Source organism: Bombus fervidus, chromosome 5, assembly GCF_041682495.2.
Source record: "Bombus fervidus isolate BK054 chromosome 5, iyBomFerv1, whole genome shotgun sequence".
NCBI lineage: Eukaryota > Metazoa > Arthropoda > Insecta > Hymenoptera > Apidae > Bombus > Bombus fervidus.
Genome location: NC_091521.1, coordinates 12,869,494 through 12,891,487, shown reverse-complemented (window position 1 = coordinate 12,891,487; position 21,994 = coordinate 12,869,494). Strand labels below are relative to the sequence as shown.

Below are 21,994 nucleotides of genomic sequence, written 5' to 3'. Positions count from 1 at the left end.
ACAGAATTCTTAGATATCTACCATTCTTGTCGTATAAAACAAGACATAAACAAGTTATTCAGTTAGATTGTTAGATCACAATTCCCTACCTGAGAAACTCTCATATATTTTGTTACTACGTACAAAATTAATATTCAATTAGAATTACAAAACAATGAATAGTCTTTTTAATTCAAAAACTTACATCTTAATCTTAATCGTACATCCTTTGAAGAAAGGTATATACCTATAATTCAAGTATATTTCTCACTACTTTTTAACGTCATGCAATAAAACGCGTTACAACCTTGTGCTGTTGTATAGATTATACATTGTCGATGAAAAATCGCTTTCACGTATTTCAAAGCATGTAACAAATCGTATTGTTACGAACACTCATGTACAAAACACTCCGATTAGTTATATTTAACAATCTGCAAAAGCTCAATAATTTCGTCTTCCACTTTTCAATTTAACCACGGATATATTACATACGTTAAAAATTTCTAATGTATAGTTAAGGTTGCACAACCCACTTCTAGGATTTACGCAAGACGCGACATCTATGATTTACAAGATTGCATACAAAGCTTAAGTCTCTTAAGGCACCATTTTTTTGATCATCTTACTTTAAACAGTTTAATGCTTGACGGTTTCAAAGAGCAACGGCCAATGAAACGCGATTTGAATAAATAACGAAATTTTAAAAAAATCGATCAAGGTTTAGTTTACTTGTGCCGTTGCAAGATCTTCAAATTTCCTCTAAAACCGAGTGCATGAAAGAGACTTGCCCCATTATTTCGAGAACAAAATTCCTCGGTATTAACGTGAAGAGGAGCAACTCAAAAGCCGGTAGCACGACGACGTATTTATCCAGACAGCAGACAAACATACTCACTTGAGTACCTGGCACCTGCTCACTTTCGTATACTTCTAAAGGACTACAAGGGGATCGTCACCAAATGAAACTGCATATAAAGCCAGACGAATGGTAAGTTTTTAATACGATTTTAATCTCCCTTTTTACATGATATTTTTTACAATTTCCTATAAATATATAAACATCTACAATTTAATTATGAGTTTTACCAAAAATGACATTTACCAAAAGATAGGGTAGAAAGTAATTTGTTACCTTCAAAACAGTCACTATTATAAAACTCGAGAATATTACTAAGCGACATATCGAACAAAGAGTTGTATCGATATATAACCAGGTAATGGTCCACCATTCGAAACGTCAATCATACGAGCTTGTCATCGCTTCAATTTGATAATTAGAATTCCATTGTCGCAATGATGCATTACGATATTTGAGAGCAAGCTAACACTGATAGAGGCTCACGTGAGTAGAACGAATTACGTTCATACGAATTGCGTGAACGCGACTACGCATAAATAACATCGCTGTGTGTACGCAAAGTGTACGGCGACTGTGACGACAGTGGACACAGTTGATCGCGTGAATAAACACACATGACACATACATACAGACAAGTATACTTATATGCATGTATACACGTACTCTCACCTCGATACAAATCGGCAAGCAGGCAGCAGGCCGTCACAACACGACGGTCGTCGCATCCCCTCCCGCTACACCTCGATCGTCCTCTTCACGTTCATTCATTCCTCCCCCACGCGACGCCGTTGTTTCTCTCGAGCGACGTTCGTGTCAGCAACATTAGCAGACGACACACCATAGTCACCCACTGTTCGGCACTACACACTCACGTACAATATTAACCAAGTAAAGTACGATGTTGGAAGAATCGAGCGCGACAAACCGAATCACATACGATAATACTCGGAGGGACCGTGACACGAGAAATCCATCAGAACGACGCCATTCCTCCTTCCATACTGTTTACATCGTGTCGAGGATTGAGATACGGCGAAAGGAAATCGCAGGAATGTACTCCGCACTCACGAGTCACGGTGTTATATTCGATCTGGCTGAAACCGCAGTTATGTATTTACACCGGTGATTAAACAACAAAACAAAAATAGTCTCTTGCGTGCTCCGTAAGATCGCGCTACTCTTCAAGTCTGACGTCTCTAGGCGGCGTGACGTGAACACGGCCTAACATACGTAAAGCCATTAATAGAGGAACAGCAACGACGAGGAACAACCAACAGTACCCATACGTGAAATGGCCAATATTGTGAAGGAAACTATCGTAAATTGCTCGTGGAATACGTGACACATTCTCAAGGCCATTCGCGAACGTCTTGCCGGCGGCTTCGCCGTTACCACAGCAGTCGAACGACATTTGAGCAAGTCTCGTAGTATCTCGAACACTCTGACTAGCCGAAGTATGACGAGCCGAAGTCAACAAATAAATGGGGAACACCCATAAGAATGCCGCACTATAAAACAGTACGCCGCGACAACACGACTAAACGGGCTAAGCGGGTTTTCGCTTTCGACTGAAATCGAATGTCCTACCGGCTAGCCGGTGACGAGAACCGTATATGAGTTGCGTACGTGTGCGCACGCGTGCATCATTGTGTATGTGTTGTGATACACCGTACCCCGCGTTTCTACCAGCATCCAGTATCCAGTATCCTGACAAGTAAACGTAACCCTGTCGAGCTCATATTACAAAACGCTAGTGTCGACAAGATGAGTCGACCGATTAAATTACATGTGACACGCGCGTACTGCACTCCATAATGACAGGTGCATCTTTTTACTTTACCTTGATGGAGGTCACACCTCCGCGTCGTCATAGATGTTTCGGTCGTAGCGTCTGATTCCTTCTGACCTCTCCAATAAAAATTCATAATTTCGTTTTAAAATATTCTTAGGATTACAGGAATACTAGAATTCAATAATTTTAGATTTTATATTCGATTTTTATTATTACGTACATCTAAAAAAATCGAAATGTTTGAATCATTATCATAAATCTCGACTTAACATAAATCACTTAACTTCAATATATTCCAGTGAAGAGTTTTAATTAAGGCTATAGCTATCATCTGCGAGGTATATGGAAATAGAGGAATGCTACTCTACCACTGACTGTGAAAGTTGTATTAATTACAGCCTTTTAATGCGTCGACATTTTTTCGCCCCGGTTTTTATATCTTCTCGGGAGGGGAGCGAGAAATGATTGCGTTCCACACGAAAATACTTGCTCGTTACTTACTGTGGGCCATTGAACTTCTACAACTGTACTAAATGATGTATAAATGAAACTATATGCATCAAATGAATATAGTAGATAAAATCGTTTATTGAATTATTTATCATATTTAAAACAATATTTATTTTACAATGATAATATACAAAGAAAAGTTTCCGCAAATTAAATAGTTTGTATCACAAAATGGATTATTTCCATATTTCGCTCTATTTACAAGAGTTGCATTATTTTTTCTCCTCGTTCAAATTGTATTTTGTTTTCAACTTATCTATTTCTTCCATCTTCTTGTCCACATCAACCCGTTTAAATGCTTTGTTACTTTGATAATATAAAACTACCAGATATCTATTACAAACATTAAATCCACTTAGATGATCGCAAGCATTCTTTGCATCAAATATATCCTCGTAAACAACAAAAGCTGTTCCTCTAGTTTCGGCAGTATTACCCCTATAGCAAAGAAATTCATTAATCTCAGAGACTTTTTGTGATACAGTATTAAAAAAATACATAAATTTAAAAAGTGCGATTAATATAAACACATACACTCTGATTTGTCTGATAGCTCCATATTTGCCAAAAATATCGTACATTTCTTCAGCGGTAATTTTATACGGCAGATTCCTTATATATAACACCCTGTTCACTTCTGGAGGCAGCCTTACCTAAAAAGTAAGAATATGTTTTTGTATAATAACAAACAAAATATAGGTTAGGTCAACAACACGTATGTAGTAGAAATTTTATATACTCGTATATGTATTTACATTAGCTCTTCGTTGAAGCATAGCCATAGTCATCTTGAAAATATAATTATTGCTTTATTCACGATAGGAAATAAAAGCACAAAACTCACAAACTGGTTTTTTAACGTCAAAACAGTTTCAACTTGTTAGAATTGATTTATGTGTAATATATGCGCTACTAGAGAGCAGCACTGTATCTTCCCATTTTATAAATGAAAGGAAAAGATTTAAAGGGTACAATAAAATAAGAAATTAAGTTGACAATTTTTATTTATAGTAACAATACTCCAAAACAAACAATTAAAAATGGTACTAGTACTTGGAATTACATATATACCTACAATATTGTTAATGATCGGTATCATTGATAACAAATAAAGTGTTCCTACTTGATATTACAATTTTATATATCGAATTATATTTAAAACATTTAATGTTTATATTTTTCTTTATAAAGAATATATTGATCATACAACCACAGTTTAAAAATTTACCCGAGTATTTTTAGAAACAATTTGATAAATTGACACATCGAATATTAAAGTTGGAGTACAATAACTAGGTTCATTTTTGGACAGTCGCGTTTTATATAGGACACGTATGTAATGTATTTATCAAAGTAGATATTGCTAGTGGAATGAAAAGATGGCACAACAGACCAATGCCTGATTGCAATTAGAACCGTCAGATATTTTTCTACGAAGGAAACTTCGTTAATATTTTATACTTTATTAAAAGCTGCAATATCTACGCTTTGTACATAATCCTCGATTTCCTGAATCTTTTCTGTAAGCCAATCTACAGAAACTTTGTCATCTTCTACGACACACGAAATCTGAAGTTTGTGAATTCCAAAGGCAAGCGGAACAAGTTTTGCTATAAAAGAATAAATATTTTTAGTTTTGACTCAAATTAAAGAGTTAAATTTATTATTTTATATACGCTTAATAACTTACACGCTCCCCACAAAAGACCATCGGTTTCGATCTTTCGAACTTCCTCTTCCATTGCTTTCATATCTGTTTCATCATCCCATGGTTTTACGTCTAATATGATATTTGACTTTGCAATCAGGACTGGTTCTGTAAATTGTTATTATATATAACATGATGTAATTAAATTTGAAGTACAAATTCAATCTGCGACTTACTCTTAGCTTTCTTTGCAGTATATGCAGCCAGTCTTTCTTCCCTAATTTTTGCAGCTTCTGCATCTTCTCCCTAGTAAGTCAAGTATTTAAACAATTTACAGTAAAGATCATAAATAGCAACATTTACATTTCAATACTTGTACGATAATGTTTGTATTGAATTCGTGTGATAAATAGAGAATTATAGCTGAATGTATTAGTATTCTGGGAATATCTGGTGTACTATATTTCGTAAATGTCGTATCATTTTATCACTTTTGCACCCTACTTGAAGACACGTGTAAAGTGTACTAAATGTATAAGTATCGTGCAGAAATGATTTTTAATATTTATGTAAATAGAAGGAGATTAACTTCTTAATGTGTTCCACTATTTCTGCCCACTTGCCTCTGAATCTGAACCGAAAAGATCAACATCTTCGTCGTCATCAGCTTTTTCTTGTGCTGGTTTTGAAGCTGGTTGAGGTTTAGCGGGACAAACTGCTAATGTTGGAACAGCAGATACGAAAATCTTGTCCTCAAGAGCTTTTACACGTTCCTCCAATTTTTCAACAGCATTTTGTAGTTCTTGGAAGACTGTTGATGAAGATTTGAAATATGATAATTCCTATAATACTGATAAAATAATTTAATGTAAACGGCGTAACACTCACCACTACATTCTATAATATCCTTTTTATTATCATTTGGAGTACTGAAACCAGCAACAGCTGCAATATCATCCATCTGTAAAATAAAATTGGACTGCATTTAAAGTTAGAGTTATAAAAGGAAATACTTATTTTTATTGAATACTTAGATTTTATGCCCATCAATTTATATTAATATTGCATATTTGTATTAGTAAGCAGGTTTGAAAACTCGTTATATAAGGGTGTGCAAAGAGTGCAGTACTCACACACTGTAAAGACTGTTTAATATGTTGACGAGCCTTGGCAACCTCATTGGCTAAACTTCCACCAGCAGATAGAATGGGACTAGCAGTTTGTTGATTCCCCTGTATCCAGCAATATTAAAGATCAACTCAGACTAAACTGACTGTTACAAAAAATTCTATATCACACCTCCACTAGGTTCCATAACTAATGTTATCCAAATGGAAATAAAGTAGAGGTTCATATTTAGATTTCTTCTTGTAAATAAATTTGAATATAATTTTGAAAAGCTTTATTTTATAAGTATACATTTTCAATAAGGTTAAGTGGAGATAGATATTTTAAATGTTTAAAAAGTGAATAAATAATAAGCATCACAAATAATTCTTTTCTACAAGATAAAAAGTTAAAATAAAAATATTTATTATCACCATATAAACATATTGTTAATAAGCTTAAGATCATGACAAATGCAAACATTCCTAATCAGAAGCACAGGTGCATTGTATTCCCCATTTTTACGCACAAAAAAAAACAAGCAGTGTTCAATTAAAATAGGATTAAAGTAACATAAATGTGTACAGTACTTTTTTGGTGTTCATACAACACCAAATCTAAGGATCAGACAACAATATATATAACACATAATATATATAAAAAACAATATATATCTGAAATTTTCATAAAATAAATGTCATAAAATAAAGTAAATGTTTGTATAAGAGAATAAAATGATGCTATCTTTAGTCAATTTTCTAAGTGTATTTTAATAAGCAGTATTTCTATGATGATTTATTCAATGAAATATATTACAATGAACAAAATTAAATTCTATAAGTATTGCATTGATGCACACAAAACATTAAAGAACAGATGCATGACAGTATATACCTGAATAGGTAACTGCTGCTTATTCCTTATTAATGGAGTAACATTTTCTTTTACTTCCTTAGTATCACTTTTTTGTTTTCTATTTCTGTGTCTTGTATCTGCTTTATTCTTTTTCTCTTTTACTTCTTTCGTATTATACTTTTTAGATGCATCATTTGAAGAACTAGTCTCCTTCTCTTTCTCTTTTAAGTCATTTTTGATATTGTCAGACTTTTGCTTTTCTTCTATATTCTCTTTTTTTTGTATATTCAATTTTTCTTCATCTTTATTAATCTTTGATGCGTTTATTTGACACTTAGAATTCTTTATATCATTTGAAATATTCTCAGAAATCAATAACTTATTATCTTTAGATTTTTCAGACCTTGTTTTAGTCAAAGAGTTACTATTCAAAAGGGAATTATCTTGACAGTTATTAATTACAGAAACTTCAGATTTAAGCGAGCAGCTTTCCATAATTTTATGAGACACCACCTTGAAACATTAAGCTATGCAAGAAAGAACTCGTATTTTGTTATTAATAATGTAAAATACAAACTAATCGAAGCATGTCTTTTACATGCTTGATTTATGTTGTTACTACAGAACACAACTGCACAAAACTAATTACCTTGAGTAAAGAATCCATGCATTCAGAAATTCATTGAATGTATGAACATATAAAACAATACATCATACAATTGTAGTTACAAGTAAATCAATAGAAAATCACATTGTTTATCTTATGTTCTTATTTTTAATATTATTAATTATACTTATCACAAGAGCTTTGTGTTAGAAATGAAATACAAGATTAGGTAATCCATTTGAACACACAACTAGAAATGGGAATTAAGTTCTCAAGAAAAAAAATAAAATTCCCAACACCTCATAGAATTACAAGAAGATAGAATCTTCCCTATCACCAGATATTCCCTGAAGTGTGTGTTAAAAATGTTAGTTTTTTTGTTAGTACAAAGAAAAAGTACAAGGCATAACAAAAAAGCAAATATTAACTGTGGATGTTGGGGCTGACGATAACGGTGAAAATGAATGAAACTTAAGATTTATTCTGTTTAAGAGTTTGTATGTTTAAAACATTTACCCTAACCCTGTTGGCAATCAGTTTTATATCCAATAACATTAATTCAAGATTCGCTGACAATGAGAAAGATACTCACCTTGGCCATTCTTTCAAAGTATAATCGTTCTGCCTTGTCATAGGATGGTTTGTCAAACCATACCTTCTCTCGTGCTAATGCTGCTTTCTCCATGGTTTAGATGATATATTCAATAATAAAGATGCAAATAAATTTCTGCAACATGAAATTTTATTCATTTCACAATGTTTTGAAATAATTTGACACTCCAATATGTTAGACAGTATGAATGTAGTTTTCAAGAACTTAAAAACATTTGAATACATATATGGAAAATAAAAGAGTACTAAAAAATTTTAGTCGGTTATGTTTATTAAAAGTACAAGTTTTTTGTTATGTATATAGTATGTAATAAAAGGATATACAATATTATACATAGTAATAAAAGTCATTGTGTAACAGTATATATGTATCAACAATTAACAACTTAATAGGTAACAATATAAATTGAATATCATAAACTATCATCATCACTACTAAAATATTCAGATTTAAATTTAACTTTACTTAATATTTTACGACTAGGAAGCTCTAATTTATATTTTTGACTAATTATTGGTTTTTCGTCTGATTTATTTTTTATAGTATCTAGTAAACGAAAAATTTCCCCTTCTTCTTCTGTTTTAATCACACATGGGTATATCTCCGATGCTTCAAAATATTGAACAAATGCTTTAAGTTCAGTAAGAGAGGAATGAGTAGAATAACACACACTGAAAGTTCTTTCTTTATTTTTGTCCCATTCTCCTATTATGCTAGTATCTTTCTTTCTCCATTTCATTACAGACGGGATAACAGTTAATATATTTGCATTGCTTACATCACTTCTACAACGCAAACCTGGCGAAGATATTTTTTTCTTGCAAGCATGAATTGAAGTACTATTTGGGTCATTTGTGACATAACAAGATAATTGTGCAATATGACAATAATTTTCAAACACATCATTTCTTACATGTATTTTCATATCTAACATTTTTGACAGTTCTACAAAAAGAAATTCAGAACCGTATGTAGCAGAACATTCCAGAATAACAACATTCCTTGGGTCTTTGCTTATCCAATCTTTAGTAACTTCATATATTTTATGCATACTTTCTTGTCTACTAGGGAAAACAGGAAAGTCAGTACTTAAAAATGTTGTATCTAAGTAAATTTTAGTAAATGTTCTAGGTATCGATTTAGAATCATTACAATAGTGCAGACCTTTTAATTTTGGGAAGTCTATTGGATTGATACGAAAATCACCAGTATATAATACTGATATATTATCTTTTTCGAAAAGAAACATCACAGAACCAGGACAATGTCCTGCTGGGATAGAAGTTACACAAATGAGGATCTTTTCCTCGTTCTCTGTTATATATTCTATAATACTGGGTATATTAATGCCTATCTCTTTCACACAAGAACTTTTAAATTTAAATCTACTTTCTAATAATGCTTTTGAAATAGGGCTGCAATAGAAGCATTTTTTATATTCATCTATATGCTCAAAAAATGTATCTGATAAACCATGCATATGATCAGAGTGACAATGACTAAGAAAAAATATGGAGGATGTTAAGTTTTCTCCATCAAAACGATCCACTGAGATGCCCGGTATCTCCTTAATAAGCCCAAGAAAAGTTGACATTCTGATAGGTATTTTGTTCCTGTAATTTATAAATTCAGCATCAATTATGTCAATATTTATTTTAGAGAATATTATATTTTAATAATAATGAGTGCAAGCATGTAAGTATGTAAGCATACAAATATAATAAAAAAAGAAGGATATAATAAAATAATGTTAACATATATCTTTAATTCACAAGATGTATGAAATTACAATTAGAGAAAGCGATACAATAAAACTATTACAATAAATAGTTATCACAAGTAGGAAACAGATGTTCGTAAAATGAGAAGGTAAAGATCTATATAATAGGTTATAGATACGAACTGAACATACATTCTATGAATGAATAAAACAAGCTAAAAGAGGTCGTTTACGAACCAATGGCCCAACAATCTGAACAACTATATATGAACAATTAGTTAATTTTTCACTGAAGCATTATTAGCCCGAATCCGCCATGTGCCGTATTGATCGATTAATTCGACGATTATATAGCAAAGTACAATTAATTCGACCTCCGTTGATACTGCAAACCAGTTCGGTGTGCATGTGGATTATATACCGCTAAAATATTATTAAATATACCTTGACTCGTTACAGATTGTCAGATTGATGCAACAACTGTCTGCTCGCCAAAATTTCTGTATGCCGCATACAACGTGCCAATTGAAAAGAAATAGAAACAGCAATGTTCGATCAGTGAAAGAAGATGTCACTAGAGTACCTTATTACTACACTGTTACTACCAACGAATTCAATACACGATTGCTTTTTTAAAGCATTTCAAAAATAATTCTTTAATTTTTTTAATAAATTGCTAAATAAAAATGACCTAATCATTTTATTTACAATATTTATTGTCAAAGAAAAATGAATAATATCATATGGAAAATTTATATTGTATTAATTGTTTGGTATTATAATTATTTATATTCTTAAAATTTAATTAAATATACAAAATTAAAAATAGGATTTAGTCAAATACAATATGTTCCCGAATTTCGTGTCAAATAGTTATATAAAATGCGAAATTCGAAAATTGGCGGCAATTGATTAACATACGTTACTGCCGTACTGTTAGTTTGCGTTTGGTTCTAAGAGAAATCGATTTTCTGTAAAAATGACTGCGCAAGGATCACATGCTAAAATGAAGGAATTACGTTTACCTATGTCAAGGGTAAAAACGATTATGAAAAGTTCTCCTTATGTTGATACAATCGGTCAAGATGGATTATATCTAGTCACAAAAGCCACGGTAAGATTAATGTTTAAATATTGAGGTTAAGTGACGCTTAAACGTGATTATTCTATACATTTGTATAGCTTCCATATTTGTTGTTTCGCGCGACAATTAAAAATTCTCACTTCCTGTGCGTTTTACGTTTATAATATTTATTAATTAATTGTTTAATATGTGTTACATTCAGACTATGTCACTTATATTTTAATTTAGACTATGCTTCACCTCTCGTAATAAGTACGAACAAACAAAGATAAAAACAATTTTATAGGAACTATTTATACACTATCTAACGGAAGAAGCACATTTGCAAAACAACAAAGGGAATTCTTTAGACTACAAACATCTGGCAGAGGTGGTACAGACCAATGATACATTGGAATTTCTCAGGGAAATAATGCCAAGGAAGATCACAGTCAGACAATTCAAAGAAATGATGGCTGCCAAAAATTCACATAGTAGTTCATCAGAGAGTAGCTCAGACTCGGATAGTGATAGTGAGTCAGGTACAATTTCTTGTTCTGATAGTGATAGAAAAGCAGAAGATGACAACTCATCAAATAGTGAACAAGAGAGTGAGGCAAAAGAGAACGGTAAATGTGATTCGGCCAGTGACAAAAGTGAAGCCAGTGACAAAAGTGACAGTGAAGATGAAACCAAAAGATAGGATAGCTAATATCCACTTTCATCTATATTTTCATAAGACAGGCTCTCTGATTATTTAAGAAATACCTCAAACTTTGTTGAAAACAACATACCATTGTGAACTTTACAAACATTTGGTTTATACCAAATGTTTAGACCATTTGCTTATTTAATGTTTTAGATTAAATATAGATAATAATTTTAGATGTTTAACACTATTTTTATATGTATTCATTAAAGACAAATTGAACATTAAATAGGATCTCTTTATTAACAATAAAGCACATTTAGACTTTGTAAGTACATCAGGAAAAGAATTTTAAGAATATGTACGAAGTAAAGTATATATTTATACCTTGAAATGCATTAGCCGAAAAAGCATCATGCTGCCTTATTATATAATACAAAATAAATGCATTAATTTTTCTGTTCTGGGTTTCTAGCTGTATCACAATAGAATTTTATATACCATTTTATATTTTACACATAATTATAATTTTCTTCTTTATTTTGTATTTATAAATATTGCAAAAAGACATTAATATTAGGAGAATTTGTCTTGATAACAATAATTTATGAAATTTTATTCTTGATGCAATTTTTTATGTGGCGGAGCAGCATCATATGCATCTTCATTTAATTTAATTGCTAAGAAATAAATTTCAGCCAAGGCAATAACTAATGCACAAATTATACCTAATAACAATCTAAATCCAAAGTCTAAAGTTCCTACTATTAATTCCAGGCCTATAAATCCAAAGGCAAAACCTGCTAGTACAGAAAATATAAACTGTGCAACAGCTATGAGTTGTTTGTTTATTTGTTTCACTGAAAAGATAAAGATAGATGTAACATATATAGGAAAGAATTTCTTTTTTAAGTTAAGGATCTTACTTTGATAGGAGATAGTATCCTCTGGTAAATTCTTTGTAGTAGTATCTACATTTTTGGTCATAGCTTTATATTTCATAGCATCTTGTTGTGCTTTCAGTTTCTGTGTTCTAGCTTCCAACTCAGGATTTCTTGGTGTAACTTTTGGAGTTGGTAATCTGATATCATCTTCCTGTAACAACTCGTGTAAATAAATACTTTCCATGTGAATGGTTCTGTATTCTTCTAAGTATTTGTTCAACCATCTTAGATCATCCAATTTTAATAAGATATCTTTCTGCTTATCTTTAGTTGACTTTTTTAAAGCAATAATAGCAGCTGGAATACTATTAGTCTTCTTCACATTTTTGCAGATGAATTCTATTAATTTCTTATTTGGTTTGATTTTAATGGAAGGATCTTCTATCGATTCAACTGGCATTCTTATATTTTTTAGATACAACTGTTCTATTATTAACGAAATATATTGTTGTCAGTGTTTATACATTAAATCCAAAATTGGTACTATTTTATGTTATACGTAATTACAAAGTACAAAATGTATTTGTAAAATATTGGTATGTGACAATGTTTATGGTGTAATGTGTAACTTTCTTTCTAAGTCAATATAAAATTCTTTTATTTCATTCTCTTTTTCTTGAAAAGTTTGATTTACTTTCTCACAGTTTTCACTCATATCATTAACAAACTTCTCCCATTCTAATTTTCTTATTTCTCTATTTTCTAGCAACGCTATATCCTAAAAAAATTATTGAATGTTCACATTAATGACAAACATGAAAATGTTTAAACTAGAAAAAATTCAGTTACTGAAAATGGTCCATACACTGTCAAAATTTTGTTCTCTTTGAAGGACTCTTTCACACATACTCAGGGCAACATCAACATTTGCTTTTAAACTTGGTAAATGACAATCCCCGAGTTGTTCTGTTCGATCGAGTTGACTTTCTTTCAAATCCGTCGAATATTCAAGTATTTTGAAAAGTCGTTCTACTTCTCGATCATCTCTCTTTTCCTATAAATTTTAGGTTATGCACGATAACAAATTATTATCAAGACATATATTCGAAATGATTAATCGATCCTCTGAGAAAGATAATACTTTTGTATGGTCTTTTACATAATTACTATCTTTTTCTCTCGTGGAAATGCAGCTATCGATAATAAGAACACGGGAACTTTTTACCTGAAATTCGCGAAGAAAGAATGTGATTTCGCCCTGAATAAATGGTCGATGATCGAATAGTCGGCTCCAAATCTCACCCGTGTCTATGAAACCAAGGTATCATCAATTAGATTATGACAAATAGTTACAAGAATAAAGCGTATACTTAGAATTTACGTGTTTATAATTAATCAGAGGATGTCGCACCTCTAATAATCGACGCCATGTTCTCGTGAGATCAGTACATTGTTAAACTGTCCTATAGATACAATTTTCATGCTTATCGCGCATAATATAAAATTTTTTTTCTTGTTATTTCATATTGTATGATTTATTTACTGTTTCTTTCATCGTATGATTAGTCATGTTATAGTTTAATTACAAAAATATGATTTCCTCTTCCTTATCAATTGGATACGTTCGTAAACTATTTATTATTATCCAACGAATAAAAAAAGGGGAATTATAATATTGCGAGGTACAAGATTAGAAAGGTTAAAAGTTTGTGGAATATTCTGGAACTGTTCTGGAACAGGGATTAAATTATCAGGCGACGAGCAGGTGGTGCATTACAATAAATTTCCAATGAAATATACAAGTGGAATGGAATTACAGTAATTTATTAATAAGCACAAGGTTTCCCATCAGATATCTGGAGTGCATTTCAATCAGTTGGGTGATCTTTCATTTTAAAATGTATTTTCAATCGCGATATCGCCCGAAGGACTTCCATTTTGTTTTCAGTTTTAAATTTAAGTACCTAACTCACATATTCCATTAGAATATACTTCTTGTTTATTAGTTATCAAGTACTGTAATATGATGTGCATCGATTTCATTAAGGATATTTCGTAGGCTATCTTTAAAAATTTCTTAATCAAAATTTTGTAATATTTTCTGAAATAAAAATTGCGAATTTTAGATTCTACGTTTATCGTACTTGAATACAATTTTGGAAATGTTGTAGCGTTTACAAGTGAATAATTATCACTTTTTGTATTCGAAATGTTACTTCTTAATCGCGACGATTACTAAACTTTCCTTCAGTTTCTCTGTTAAGACAAATAACTCGCGCTACTGCAACTGTTGTAGGGATTCTTTCTTCCTTTCTTTTTCTCGCCATTTTCTCTTGATAAGTTCGAAGACCTTCCGTCTTAGTCGCGCGCAAGAGAAAGGAAAGTAATTACAGATAGGAAATTGCTCGAAGAAAATGAGCTTTCCATTGGATCCTGTGATGGATTGACGTTTAAATGAGAAATAATTATTTGTCGCTTAAATGATGAATAAATTTGCTCGATTTGGACTAAACTTACGAGAATGTTGTTATATTTAGAACGCTTAGACTTTTTTCCCAATCAATTCGAATTTTAACTTCGCTATGAAGCTTTTGATTCGTCAATTCAGATTTTTAATACTTTTAAAAGATTCTTTGCAGCAATTTAGTAATCAATTAGGTTTGAACTAGCTTTTCTTTGTTATAATTTTATAATCACTTTTGCTTGGAGCAATATATTCTTATCGTATTACCTTTTAAGGATGTTTCGAACAACAGCTCGTTATAATTTATTAATAATCATTACTGAGAAAATAAAGTACGAATAAATCGCAGCACTTATAAAATAGTTGAAATTTGAAATATTTTCCAACTTCAAACCACATAGATTATTTGCGAACGTTGCAATAAATATTTGATCATAATGTGTTCGCTTGTGCTTAAAAGCTTAAAGCTTATCAGCCTGAAATTTTAAACGTACCTCATCGTTAGTATAGATAATGTTAAATGAAATATTTCAAAAATGAAATCGAATGTTGTTTTATACTCACCGAGAACGATGCATCAGTCGACGAAACTAGACGCGCATTCGATACCGTTTCCTTTTCTTTCTCGCGTTACAACGCGACGCATAACTCGTCGATGAAAAACTTGAGACATTCACAAGCTATCGCGAGCACGACAATTGTATCGTGTGACCAAACATGCATTGGATGCACCGATGGTAGGGATTTCTGTCCGGTATAAATGAAGTATTCCCATTCGATTGTTCGTCTGTTTCGCACGATTCAACTAAGCTTGTATCGATTTCGACCAACGAAACATCGTGGAACCGCAATGGATCGTTTCCTGCTCTTCGTTCTGTTATTCATCGTTTTACGGTTTACAATGTAACAATTCGTTTGTATAGTCGTTTGGTATTTCGTTCTACTAAAGATAAATGTTAGAAAGAAAGTAAAGACGATGGCGTCGAAGTCGTCTTGAAATTACTGACAGATAATTAGCGTTATTGTAACAATAGTATTCGAAAGTTTTGATTAATGTTAATTTTTTTAACGAACAATGATACGATTAATAATGGTTCCTTAATTTCGAACTTTTACAGGCAAGAAGTCGTTGAAGAGGGAGGTTGCAAATGCGCCGTGTTTTCCAGGCAAATATCAAAACCAATCATTGAACGCGCTCTTCTGTATAACGTCACGTGCGATAGCGAAGGGCAGGAGAAGTGTCAACAATTGTGCGTTGCCCTGGTCAGTAAATAATCATGTATGTTCGATAGCATGTCTGGCAAACGTCAGAAAGATATGTGTAATTCTGTGCAGGCCGAGAGCGCGAGAGACCAAGCACCGCAAATGATTTGTGAAAAATTAAATACACACGTGGAGAATCTGCACGTAAGTTTGTTTAAAAGATCAAGTTCAAAAAGAGTATTTCAAGTTGATATTTAACGATGCCAACGTAAATGTGAAATACATTTCAGGTGGCAGTATACGCGAAAGTGTGTGACGCGACCAGCTGGAAATTCACTGGTTTGAAAGCTGCGGATCCAATTTGTTGCCACGAGGGGAAAAGTACAGCTTGCGAAGAACCACTCCCGGTGATCGAAAGTTAAATGAATCCATTGGAGATTATTTCGTAATACGTTGGTTAGTCCGTTGTGGAATTTTATTTAATCATTTGCGAAACATTTATTATTTTATCGCTAATTAATAAACCAGTTCGTTGTTGTAGGACCATACATAAATGTTTAATTATTATTAATCGAATTATGGAAATAAATTCGAAAGCTAGATATAAATTAAATCGATTGACTGTACGTAGAAATCAAATAGAAATTACATCGCGCCATGCTTGAAACCATTTTTCACACGTTTCAATCTACTATTTCATTTCTTTGAGATCTTTGATTTCAATGAACGTCAAAGAGTCTTCTAAGAACAAAATCGTCTTAAAAGCATTAAACGCTTCCTCCAACCAACACCTTTCTCGCTTGAATCTCGAAGATCTTTGAAACGATTATACTCGTACGCAAACCATCTTTCGAGGTAGTGCCAGAATACAAAGTACGTCTCACCGATTCCAGATATCTTCTATTTCGTCAATGGTGTTCCAGGATCTTCGTCCCAGGCCATTGAATAGATGGTTTGTTATCGCTCCCTTGACTTCCTGCCGATGAATCCTTCGTCGTGGCTTTCTATATCGACCTTGCCATCCCAGAAAGCCATTGTGTACCCGTGGTTTTGTCGTCCTTTCTTCTCCCGATTTAATGACTCCGCCATTTTCACACAGTCTCTTCTGTTTGTCGTTTGCGAATTCACTCAATTTCACGATCGTTTAACGCAATTTTTCCAAATCTTTCTCACGAACACGTTTGTTTCGTTGTTTTACGCCATGTTTATTAATCGTCAAGTCCAAACTCTAGCTATTTATTGTTAACCAATTCTAGCTTACTTTGTTTGTGGTTGCGTGGTTTATACGGAGCCTGAGACGCAATGGGAACTGTTCCGGGTGTTATATGTTTTGTGTCCCATCACACACTGACTTGGTCTACTCCCTGAGTCCTAAGGGAGAGAGGATATGTCGAGAACGAGAACAGACTACTTTGTGTTGCTAGTTTGCATGGTATCAACATTGTAGAACGTAACACGCGCGCTTTGACTATTTGCATTGAGAGAGAGAGAGAGAGAGAAAGAGCAATTTACCAAAAGTTGTTCAACGTAATGACGTGTTGTGTATCGAAGCACTGACGCTTAGACACGTACATTATAATGCAGGCAATTAATATTAGCAGCAACTTGCAGTAATTTCGTATTTTATTTGGAAAGGGAAAAACTTATAATTCTCGATGTAGTTTGATTAATATTGTGTACACTTGGTGAATTGTAAAGCGGTTGCCATTCCCTCTATTACACGTTGGTCATTCTCGAAATGCTGCTCGATATTCTATTAATCAGTTGTCAGGTAATTTCCACTCATCAAACATCCTTAATCAGACGATTGGAAATGGTACACACCGGTAAATCTATTCGCGATAATTTGCGTTTCATATCGTGTATATTCCTTCGCATGAGCACTACCGATCGTGTAGCGCGCGTCATTCTACCACAATTAAACAAAACGGAAATTGAGGTAACTAACTGTGAATTTCCACTCCTATCTTCTCCACGAGCCTTCCTCAATATGCGCGCGTGTGCACATTATGTGCTCTTTCCACCCTTATCAGATTCGAAATCATTTCCCTTCCGTACTAACATTATTTTTTCACGGCGAACGTTTCTTTTCTCTTTGTTTCTTACTTTTTTTTTTTTTTTTGAATTAGCAACACTTAAAGCTTCTAGCGTAACTTTCGCAATATTAAACGCATCCAAATTCGTAGCTTTCAAAGTCAAACTCAAATTCGACGTTCTCGATAATCTAAACTTTCCCACGATATGCTTTACGTGATCAGACTGCGACGAGTAATTAAGGTGGCATCTGAAATTGAACTACCGTGTTTTACGAGCGTGTTACGCACGATCAAGGTACACATCCGCTGAATCGTTAGATTTCCTTTATAATTTCAAAAGAACAAATAAAGACGCGCCTGTGTAATCTATTAGAAAGAAGACAAACTTGGCTTTTCCATTTGCCGTAAGATAAATATCAATCAAACGTGAAATTCACGATGGCTTATCCAATAAAGTGTGACGTAATCGAATCGTCGGAGTAACACCGACACGCTCCCGATGGGTGAGCTACATTTGCGTAAATAATTCTGCAGCGATAGGATAATCAATGCAAGAGGATTACGATCTACATACATCGTTAGTTCGTTACCGGGGATATTAGTTTCCAGGTGTTGCCGCGCGTGCGAATGAGCACAAAGGCCATGAAACGATAGAAAGACAACGACTTGCGAGGATACGTGCCGCGCGATGCAACTATCTCAATTTATCAACGAAACGAGACTCGTGTATTGGAACTTCACTTTGTTTCAGCCAGTACCTGATTTTGATTTAGATGCAAGTTCGATTCACAATTACATTGTCCAATTTCTCTAATCGAATGGAAGTGAAATTTCAACCATTTTTAAACGTCTTCGTTACTCAATTAACAGCGAACTTATCGCGTATCGGACGAATTTCACGAATGTAGCTTCGATCCGGCGCTCGTTTACCTCACCGCAAATCGTATTGTCATTCCCATTAGTTGAACAAGTAATTTATCTCTATTAGCGGCGTGTCAGCCTGTGTTTAAGATATCGACGATCTTACACACCGTATTAAACCGATTCGTAGGTTTTTGCCCTAAATATCAGCGTTAATACGCGTAATATAGATATAAGCGAAATATAAATAAAAATAAAAGGCGATACAAAGGGCTTTTTTACATTTATTATTTGGAAATGTAAGAATATTATTGTCATATTCTCATCTATGCGAGTAATTTTATGACTTATTCTACGTAAACTTCATTGTTCCTGTTAGATAGTAATTTATACAATCCAACCATCGATTCATTCTTCCATCAGTGAATCGAACCTGATATTGGGCAACGATTCCCATTCTCTATTCCTGATTGCACACTGTTTCTATCTTCCTTGCATTTCCCATAGTTTTCTCGATGTATTTCGATCCCTTTTTCCGCTCGAAGGCATTCATTATGCCTGACTCTGCTGGTGACTCCGAATTAATGGACCGACGCTACGTGTTTCAAACGATGACGTCGGACGCTGTTTTAGATCCTGGACAAATTGCCTTTTAGCGAAACTTTTTGATGCTTTCACAGATTCATGAATACGCGAAAAATCTCAACAGATCTTTTTTTGTAAATATTATCGGGTGTACTGCTATCCGCTCATTAACAAATTACTCATATGTCGTCAGGTAATTCCTAATCGCGATACCGCTAATGCACGTGCTTCACCTTCCTGTTACAGACCACCAACTACACGACACGATGTGCAAACACCATCTTAGAGCCCTTAAACCGGCTTAATCCACTGCATGCCTTTCACGCCTCCTTAATGTCGCTTCAGTTCGCACGCTACGGTTGTTGGCCTATATGCGGACCTCTCCACGCTTTCGATGCTCAATTATGCCACGTTACTGGTAATCACTGCGGTATTTGACGAGCAAACATCTTTTTAGCAATATTTTTGACAAGATCTTCGGTAGCCAGAACTTCGACGAAGGTAAACGACGAATAAGTAGAGCAGCCAAGCGGAAGTAAAGTCATTGCTAAGTTCCTAAGTTCTTCCTCCTGGTTAATATAACCAAAACTGATATTATGCTTGTGCAACGTGGAAGCTCTTAAAGCGATCGTTGCATAAAAGAGAGTACAACCGCGTGCTGAATATTACGCGTTCATCTCGACAAAATTTCCTACGTAATCGAAGTAGCGGAAAAGAAAAATATTTCTATGTTGGAATACGATAGCGGACGGTTGTCGTTTAAAGTAGACCTGAACGTTGCAGTAAATGTGTGATTGCGTTAATAGCGCAGGAATAATTTACACGAGCACAACGAACATTTGTTCGCGAGACGATGGTAACGTCGATGCTGTGAAAACTTTTTAAACAAGTAGACCAGTATCGCGTCAGTGGCTTCCAAATTGCATCCTAATGATCCTTAGGAATCGTTAAAACGATCGCGTTATTAATTGAATGGCGTGAAAATTGTCACGATACTTCTCTCGTTGATCGTTGTGAGACTGCGAGATGTCGCGTCAGGTGTATTCGGTCGTAATTATCCTTGCTTAAACCAGCCCTCGATCGTTAAGCCGCACGCTCGCTGTCGCGTCACGATACGTAACATTCGTGTAACGTGACGTGCAAACACTAGGTTAGCCGCCTTAAGCTTGCACCAGACTGTACAAGCTTTCCGTGTCTCCTCGATGCCACTACAGATCATACGTTACATGTTACTTGGGGCGAAAACCAGCGATGCAACTATATCTACGACCTCTGGAGCCCTCTCGTATCTGACAATCACGAGCAAAGGTGTATTTATGCGCGTATGTTTACCTATTAGCAACGTGTCGGCGTAACCGCTTTGCCAGTCGAGATTACGATTATTAGCTGCTCTCGGTGATTGCTCGTTGCCGCGTCCTTTGACTTATCGATGTGAAATCCCACGTCGAATGCCGGCGTACACTTTGTTTCGCGATGGCAAAAGTTGGTCGAAGGAAAAACGAAAGAGAGGAAACGAGAAATAGGAATGGATAGAGAATGGAAAGTGAGGGAAGAGAGAGAAATTATCGCAACTTGCAGTTACGGGAATACTTGATAATATTTCACGACGTAACGATCGTTTGATGAAACGAGCGAATAATTTCCTAGAAACGAAGAGGAACGTCGCTCGGTGAATCGTGTATCGCGATAATAATTGGTTAAAGAGGTCGGTGGATCGGGCCGCAGGAACCGGAAGACCGTGGTTTAGCACGCGAAACTTGGTGGCTTTGCTTATTAACTTATTGCGTCTTCTAAGTTCTCGCTAAACTGATATTAATTACTGTACTCTCCGGAGCTCTAACTTTGCCTGGCTTGTTGTCGCGTTAGTCCCCTTTTCCTCGACCTACTTTCAAATTTCTCTGCCTTTTATCCCTCGCTTTCAACTTCTTGCACCCTTCTTAAACGACCCTTTCACGCTTTCGAGGGTCATTCGAGATACTCTGCAACAATCGGAGCAACGTTGCGGAAGAAATTTGCAACGGGACGACGGTGAATGCACCGTCGATCGAAGACACGGAAAATAAGGATGAAAACAGGAAACGACATCGATATTAATTCCAGCTTTTGTCGATAAATTGCATCGTAGTAAAGTGGAAGCGTTGACTTTGCTTTTCGAAGTAGCAGGTATCTGGGTCGAATTACACGTATAAACGAGTCGCGTGGAGGGATAAAGAAAGCCAGGAGGGCGCTGCGAAACCGCAAAACCAATAGCGGCGTGCAAGCATCTTTCACCGAGAAAATATTTCCCACTAGACGCTTCTCCGAGAGTCTTATATACGATCGGAGACCCTACACGAGTAAACGTGATTCTTGTTCTCCGGCCAACACGTCCCTCGAGATGAACGAAAATACGCTGGATATTTAATACGGCAGACAAGCTGTAGACGACTGATTTGTGCCACGGACATCATCATCAATTCGGGAATTATAGATGTGCGCCGAGTATTTGATCGCTTTCAAGTAAAACATAGAGTAGAGAGTTAACAGATTGTGTCAATCTCTGTGAATTAGGTCAAC

General features: G+C 34.4%; 7 protein-coding genes across 12 annotated transcripts in view; 2 read left to right on the top strand and 5 right to left on the bottom strand.

The window, feature by feature from the left end:
- Oatp74d (Organic anion transporting polypeptide 74D) overlaps window positions 1-2,805 on the bottom strand; it is an 82,807-nt gene extending 80,002 nt beyond the window's left edge. For both annotated transcript variants that reach the window (XM_072003262.1, XM_072003263.1), the window contains exon 1: window positions 1,511-2,805. The gene's annotated coding sequence lies outside the window, so the exon portion shown is untranslated. The remainder of the gene's footprint in view (window positions 1-1,510) is intronic.
- On the top strand, window positions 643-16,575 carry LOC139987253 (uncharacterized). 2 transcript variants are annotated; one of them, XM_072003280.1, is made up of 4 exons: window positions 643-970; window positions 15,872-16,016; window positions 16,089-16,160; window positions 16,247-16,575. In XM_072003280.1, exons 1-4 carry the CDS (start codon window positions 942-944, stop codon window positions 16,376-16,378), a joined length of 378 nt encoding a protein of 125 aa, XP_071859381.1. In that variant the 5' UTR covers window positions 643-941; the 3' UTR covers window positions 16,379-16,575. The 2 variants fall into 2 exon arrangements, with proteins under 2 accessions (XP_071859381.1, XP_071859380.1); XM_072003279.1 differs by lacking the exon at window positions 643-970 and adding an exon at window positions 15,399-15,656 and having other exon boundaries at window positions 16,247-16,573.
- Window positions 3,237-4,058, bottom strand: Sf3b6 (splicing factor 3B subunit 6). Its single transcript, XM_072003283.1, has 3 exons — window positions 3,899-4,058; window positions 3,678-3,796; window positions 3,237-3,581 (listed from the first exon to the last, which is right to left on the bottom strand). The coding sequence occupies exons 1-3, from the start codon at window positions 3,929-3,931 to the stop codon at window positions 3,356-3,358; spliced, it is 378 nt and encodes a 125-aa protein (XP_071859384.1). The 5' UTR covers window positions 3,932-4,058; the 3' UTR covers window positions 3,237-3,355.
- On the bottom strand, window positions 4,130-10,305 carry Eef1delta (elongation factor 1-delta). 4 transcript variants are annotated; one of them, XM_072003267.1, is made up of 9 exons: window positions 10,138-10,295; window positions 7,953-8,087; window positions 6,793-7,266; window positions 5,925-6,023; window positions 5,680-5,752; window positions 5,411-5,602; window positions 5,028-5,093; window positions 4,834-4,959; window positions 4,130-4,753 (listed from the first exon to the last, which is right to left on the bottom strand). In XM_072003267.1, the coding sequence occupies exons 2-9, from the start codon at window positions 8,043-8,045 to the stop codon at window positions 4,599-4,601; spliced, it is 1,278 nt and encodes a 425-aa protein (XP_071859368.1). In that variant the 5' UTR covers window positions 8,046-8,087; window positions 10,138-10,295; the 3' UTR covers window positions 4,130-4,598. The 4 variants fall into 4 exon arrangements, with proteins under 4 accessions (XP_071859368.1, XP_071859370.1, XP_071859372.1 ...); XM_072003269.1 differs by lacking the exon at window positions 10,138-10,295 and adding an exon at window positions 9,931-10,080; XM_072003271.1 differs by lacking the exon at window positions 6,793-7,266 and having other exon boundaries at window positions 10,138-10,294.
- On the top strand, window positions 10,647-11,694 carry Chrac-16 (chromatin accessibility complex protein 1). Its single transcript, XM_072003277.1, has 2 exons — window positions 10,647-10,807; window positions 11,064-11,694. The coding sequence occupies exons 1-2, from the start codon at window positions 10,673-10,675 to the stop codon at window positions 11,457-11,459; spliced, it is 531 nt and encodes a 176-aa protein (XP_071859378.1). The 5' UTR covers window positions 10,647-10,672; the 3' UTR covers window positions 11,460-11,694.
- On the bottom strand, window positions 11,683-12,749 carry LOC139987250 (uncharacterized). Its single transcript, XM_072003275.1, has 2 exons — window positions 12,332-12,749; window positions 11,683-12,265 (listed from the first exon to the last, which is right to left on the bottom strand). Exons 1-2 carry the CDS (start codon window positions 12,747-12,749, stop codon window positions 12,021-12,023), a joined length of 663 nt encoding a protein of 220 aa, XP_071859376.1. The 3' UTR covers window positions 11,683-12,020.
- On the bottom strand, window positions 12,687-13,767 carry Muted (biogenesis of lysosome-related organelles complex 1 subunit 5). Its single transcript, XM_072003281.1, has 4 exons — window positions 13,701-13,767; window positions 13,515-13,597; window positions 13,155-13,343; window positions 12,687-13,067 (listed from the first exon to the last, which is right to left on the bottom strand). The coding sequence occupies exons 1-4, from the start codon at window positions 13,717-13,719 to the stop codon at window positions 12,900-12,902; spliced, it is 459 nt and encodes a 152-aa protein (XP_071859382.1). The 5' UTR covers window positions 13,720-13,767; the 3' UTR covers window positions 12,687-12,899.
- Window positions 16,576-21,994: the final 5,419 nt, after the last annotated feature.

Bases quoted from the DNA above. Each gene is read 5' to 3' on its own strand.
- Sf3b6 (XM_072003283.1), bottom strand. From the start codon at position 3,931: ATGACTATGGCTATGCTTCAACGAAGAGCTAAT. The intron at 3,797-3,898 runs GTAAATACATAT...CTTACTTTTTAG, and splicing joins TGCTTCAACGAAGAGCTAAT to GTAAGGCTGCCTCCAGAAGT. The intron at 3,582-3,677 runs GTATGTGTTTAT...TCTTTGCTATAG, and splicing joins GCTATCAGACAAATCAGAGT to GGGTAATACTGCCGAAACTA.
- Eef1delta (XM_072003267.1), bottom strand. From the start codon at position 8,045: ATGGAGAAAGCAGCATTAGCACGAGAGAAGGTATGGTTTGACAAACCA. The intron at 6,024-6,792 runs GTATATACTGTC...TGCTGGATACAG, and splicing joins AGCAGCAGTTACCTATTCAG to GGGAATCAACAAACTGCTAG. The intron at 5,603-5,679 runs GTGAGTGTTACG...CTTCATCAACAG, and splicing joins GGATATTATAGAATGTAGTG to TCTTCCAAGAACTACAAAAT.
- Chrac-16 (XM_072003277.1), top strand. From the start codon at position 10,673: ATGACTGCGCAAGGATCACATGCTAAAATGAAGGAATTACGTTTACCT. The intron at 10,808-11,063 runs GTAAGATTAATG...ACAATTTTATAG, and splicing joins ATCTAGTCACAAAAGCCACG to GAACTATTTATACACTATCT.
- LOC139987250 (XM_072003275.1), bottom strand. From the start codon at position 12,749: ATGCCAGTTGAATCGATAGAAGATCCTTCCATTAAAATCAAACCAAAT. The intron at 12,266-12,331 runs GTAAGATCCTTA...TTATCTTTTCAG, and splicing joins GGATACTATCTCCTATCAAA to TGAAACAAATAAACAAACAA.
- Muted (XM_072003281.1), bottom strand. The intron at 13,344-13,514 runs GTAAAAAGTTCC...TAAAATTTATAG, and splicing joins TCTTTCTTCGCGAATTTCAG to GAAAAGAGAGATGATCGAGA. The intron at 13,068-13,154 runs GTATGGACCATT...TAATTTTTTTAG, and splicing joins GAGAACAAAATTTTGACAGT to GATATAGCGTTGCTAGAAAA.
- LOC139987253 (XM_072003279.1), top strand. From the start codon at position 15,514: ATGAAGTATTCCCATTCGATTGTTCGTCTGTTTCGCACGATTCAACTA. The intron at 16,017-16,088 runs GTCAGTAAATAA...AATTCTGTGCAG, and splicing joins AACAATTGTGCGTTGCCCTG to GCCGAGAGCGCGAGAGACCA. The intron at 16,161-16,246 runs GTAAGTTTGTTT...AATACATTTCAG, and splicing joins CACACGTGGAGAATCTGCAC to GTGGCAGTATACGCGAAAGT.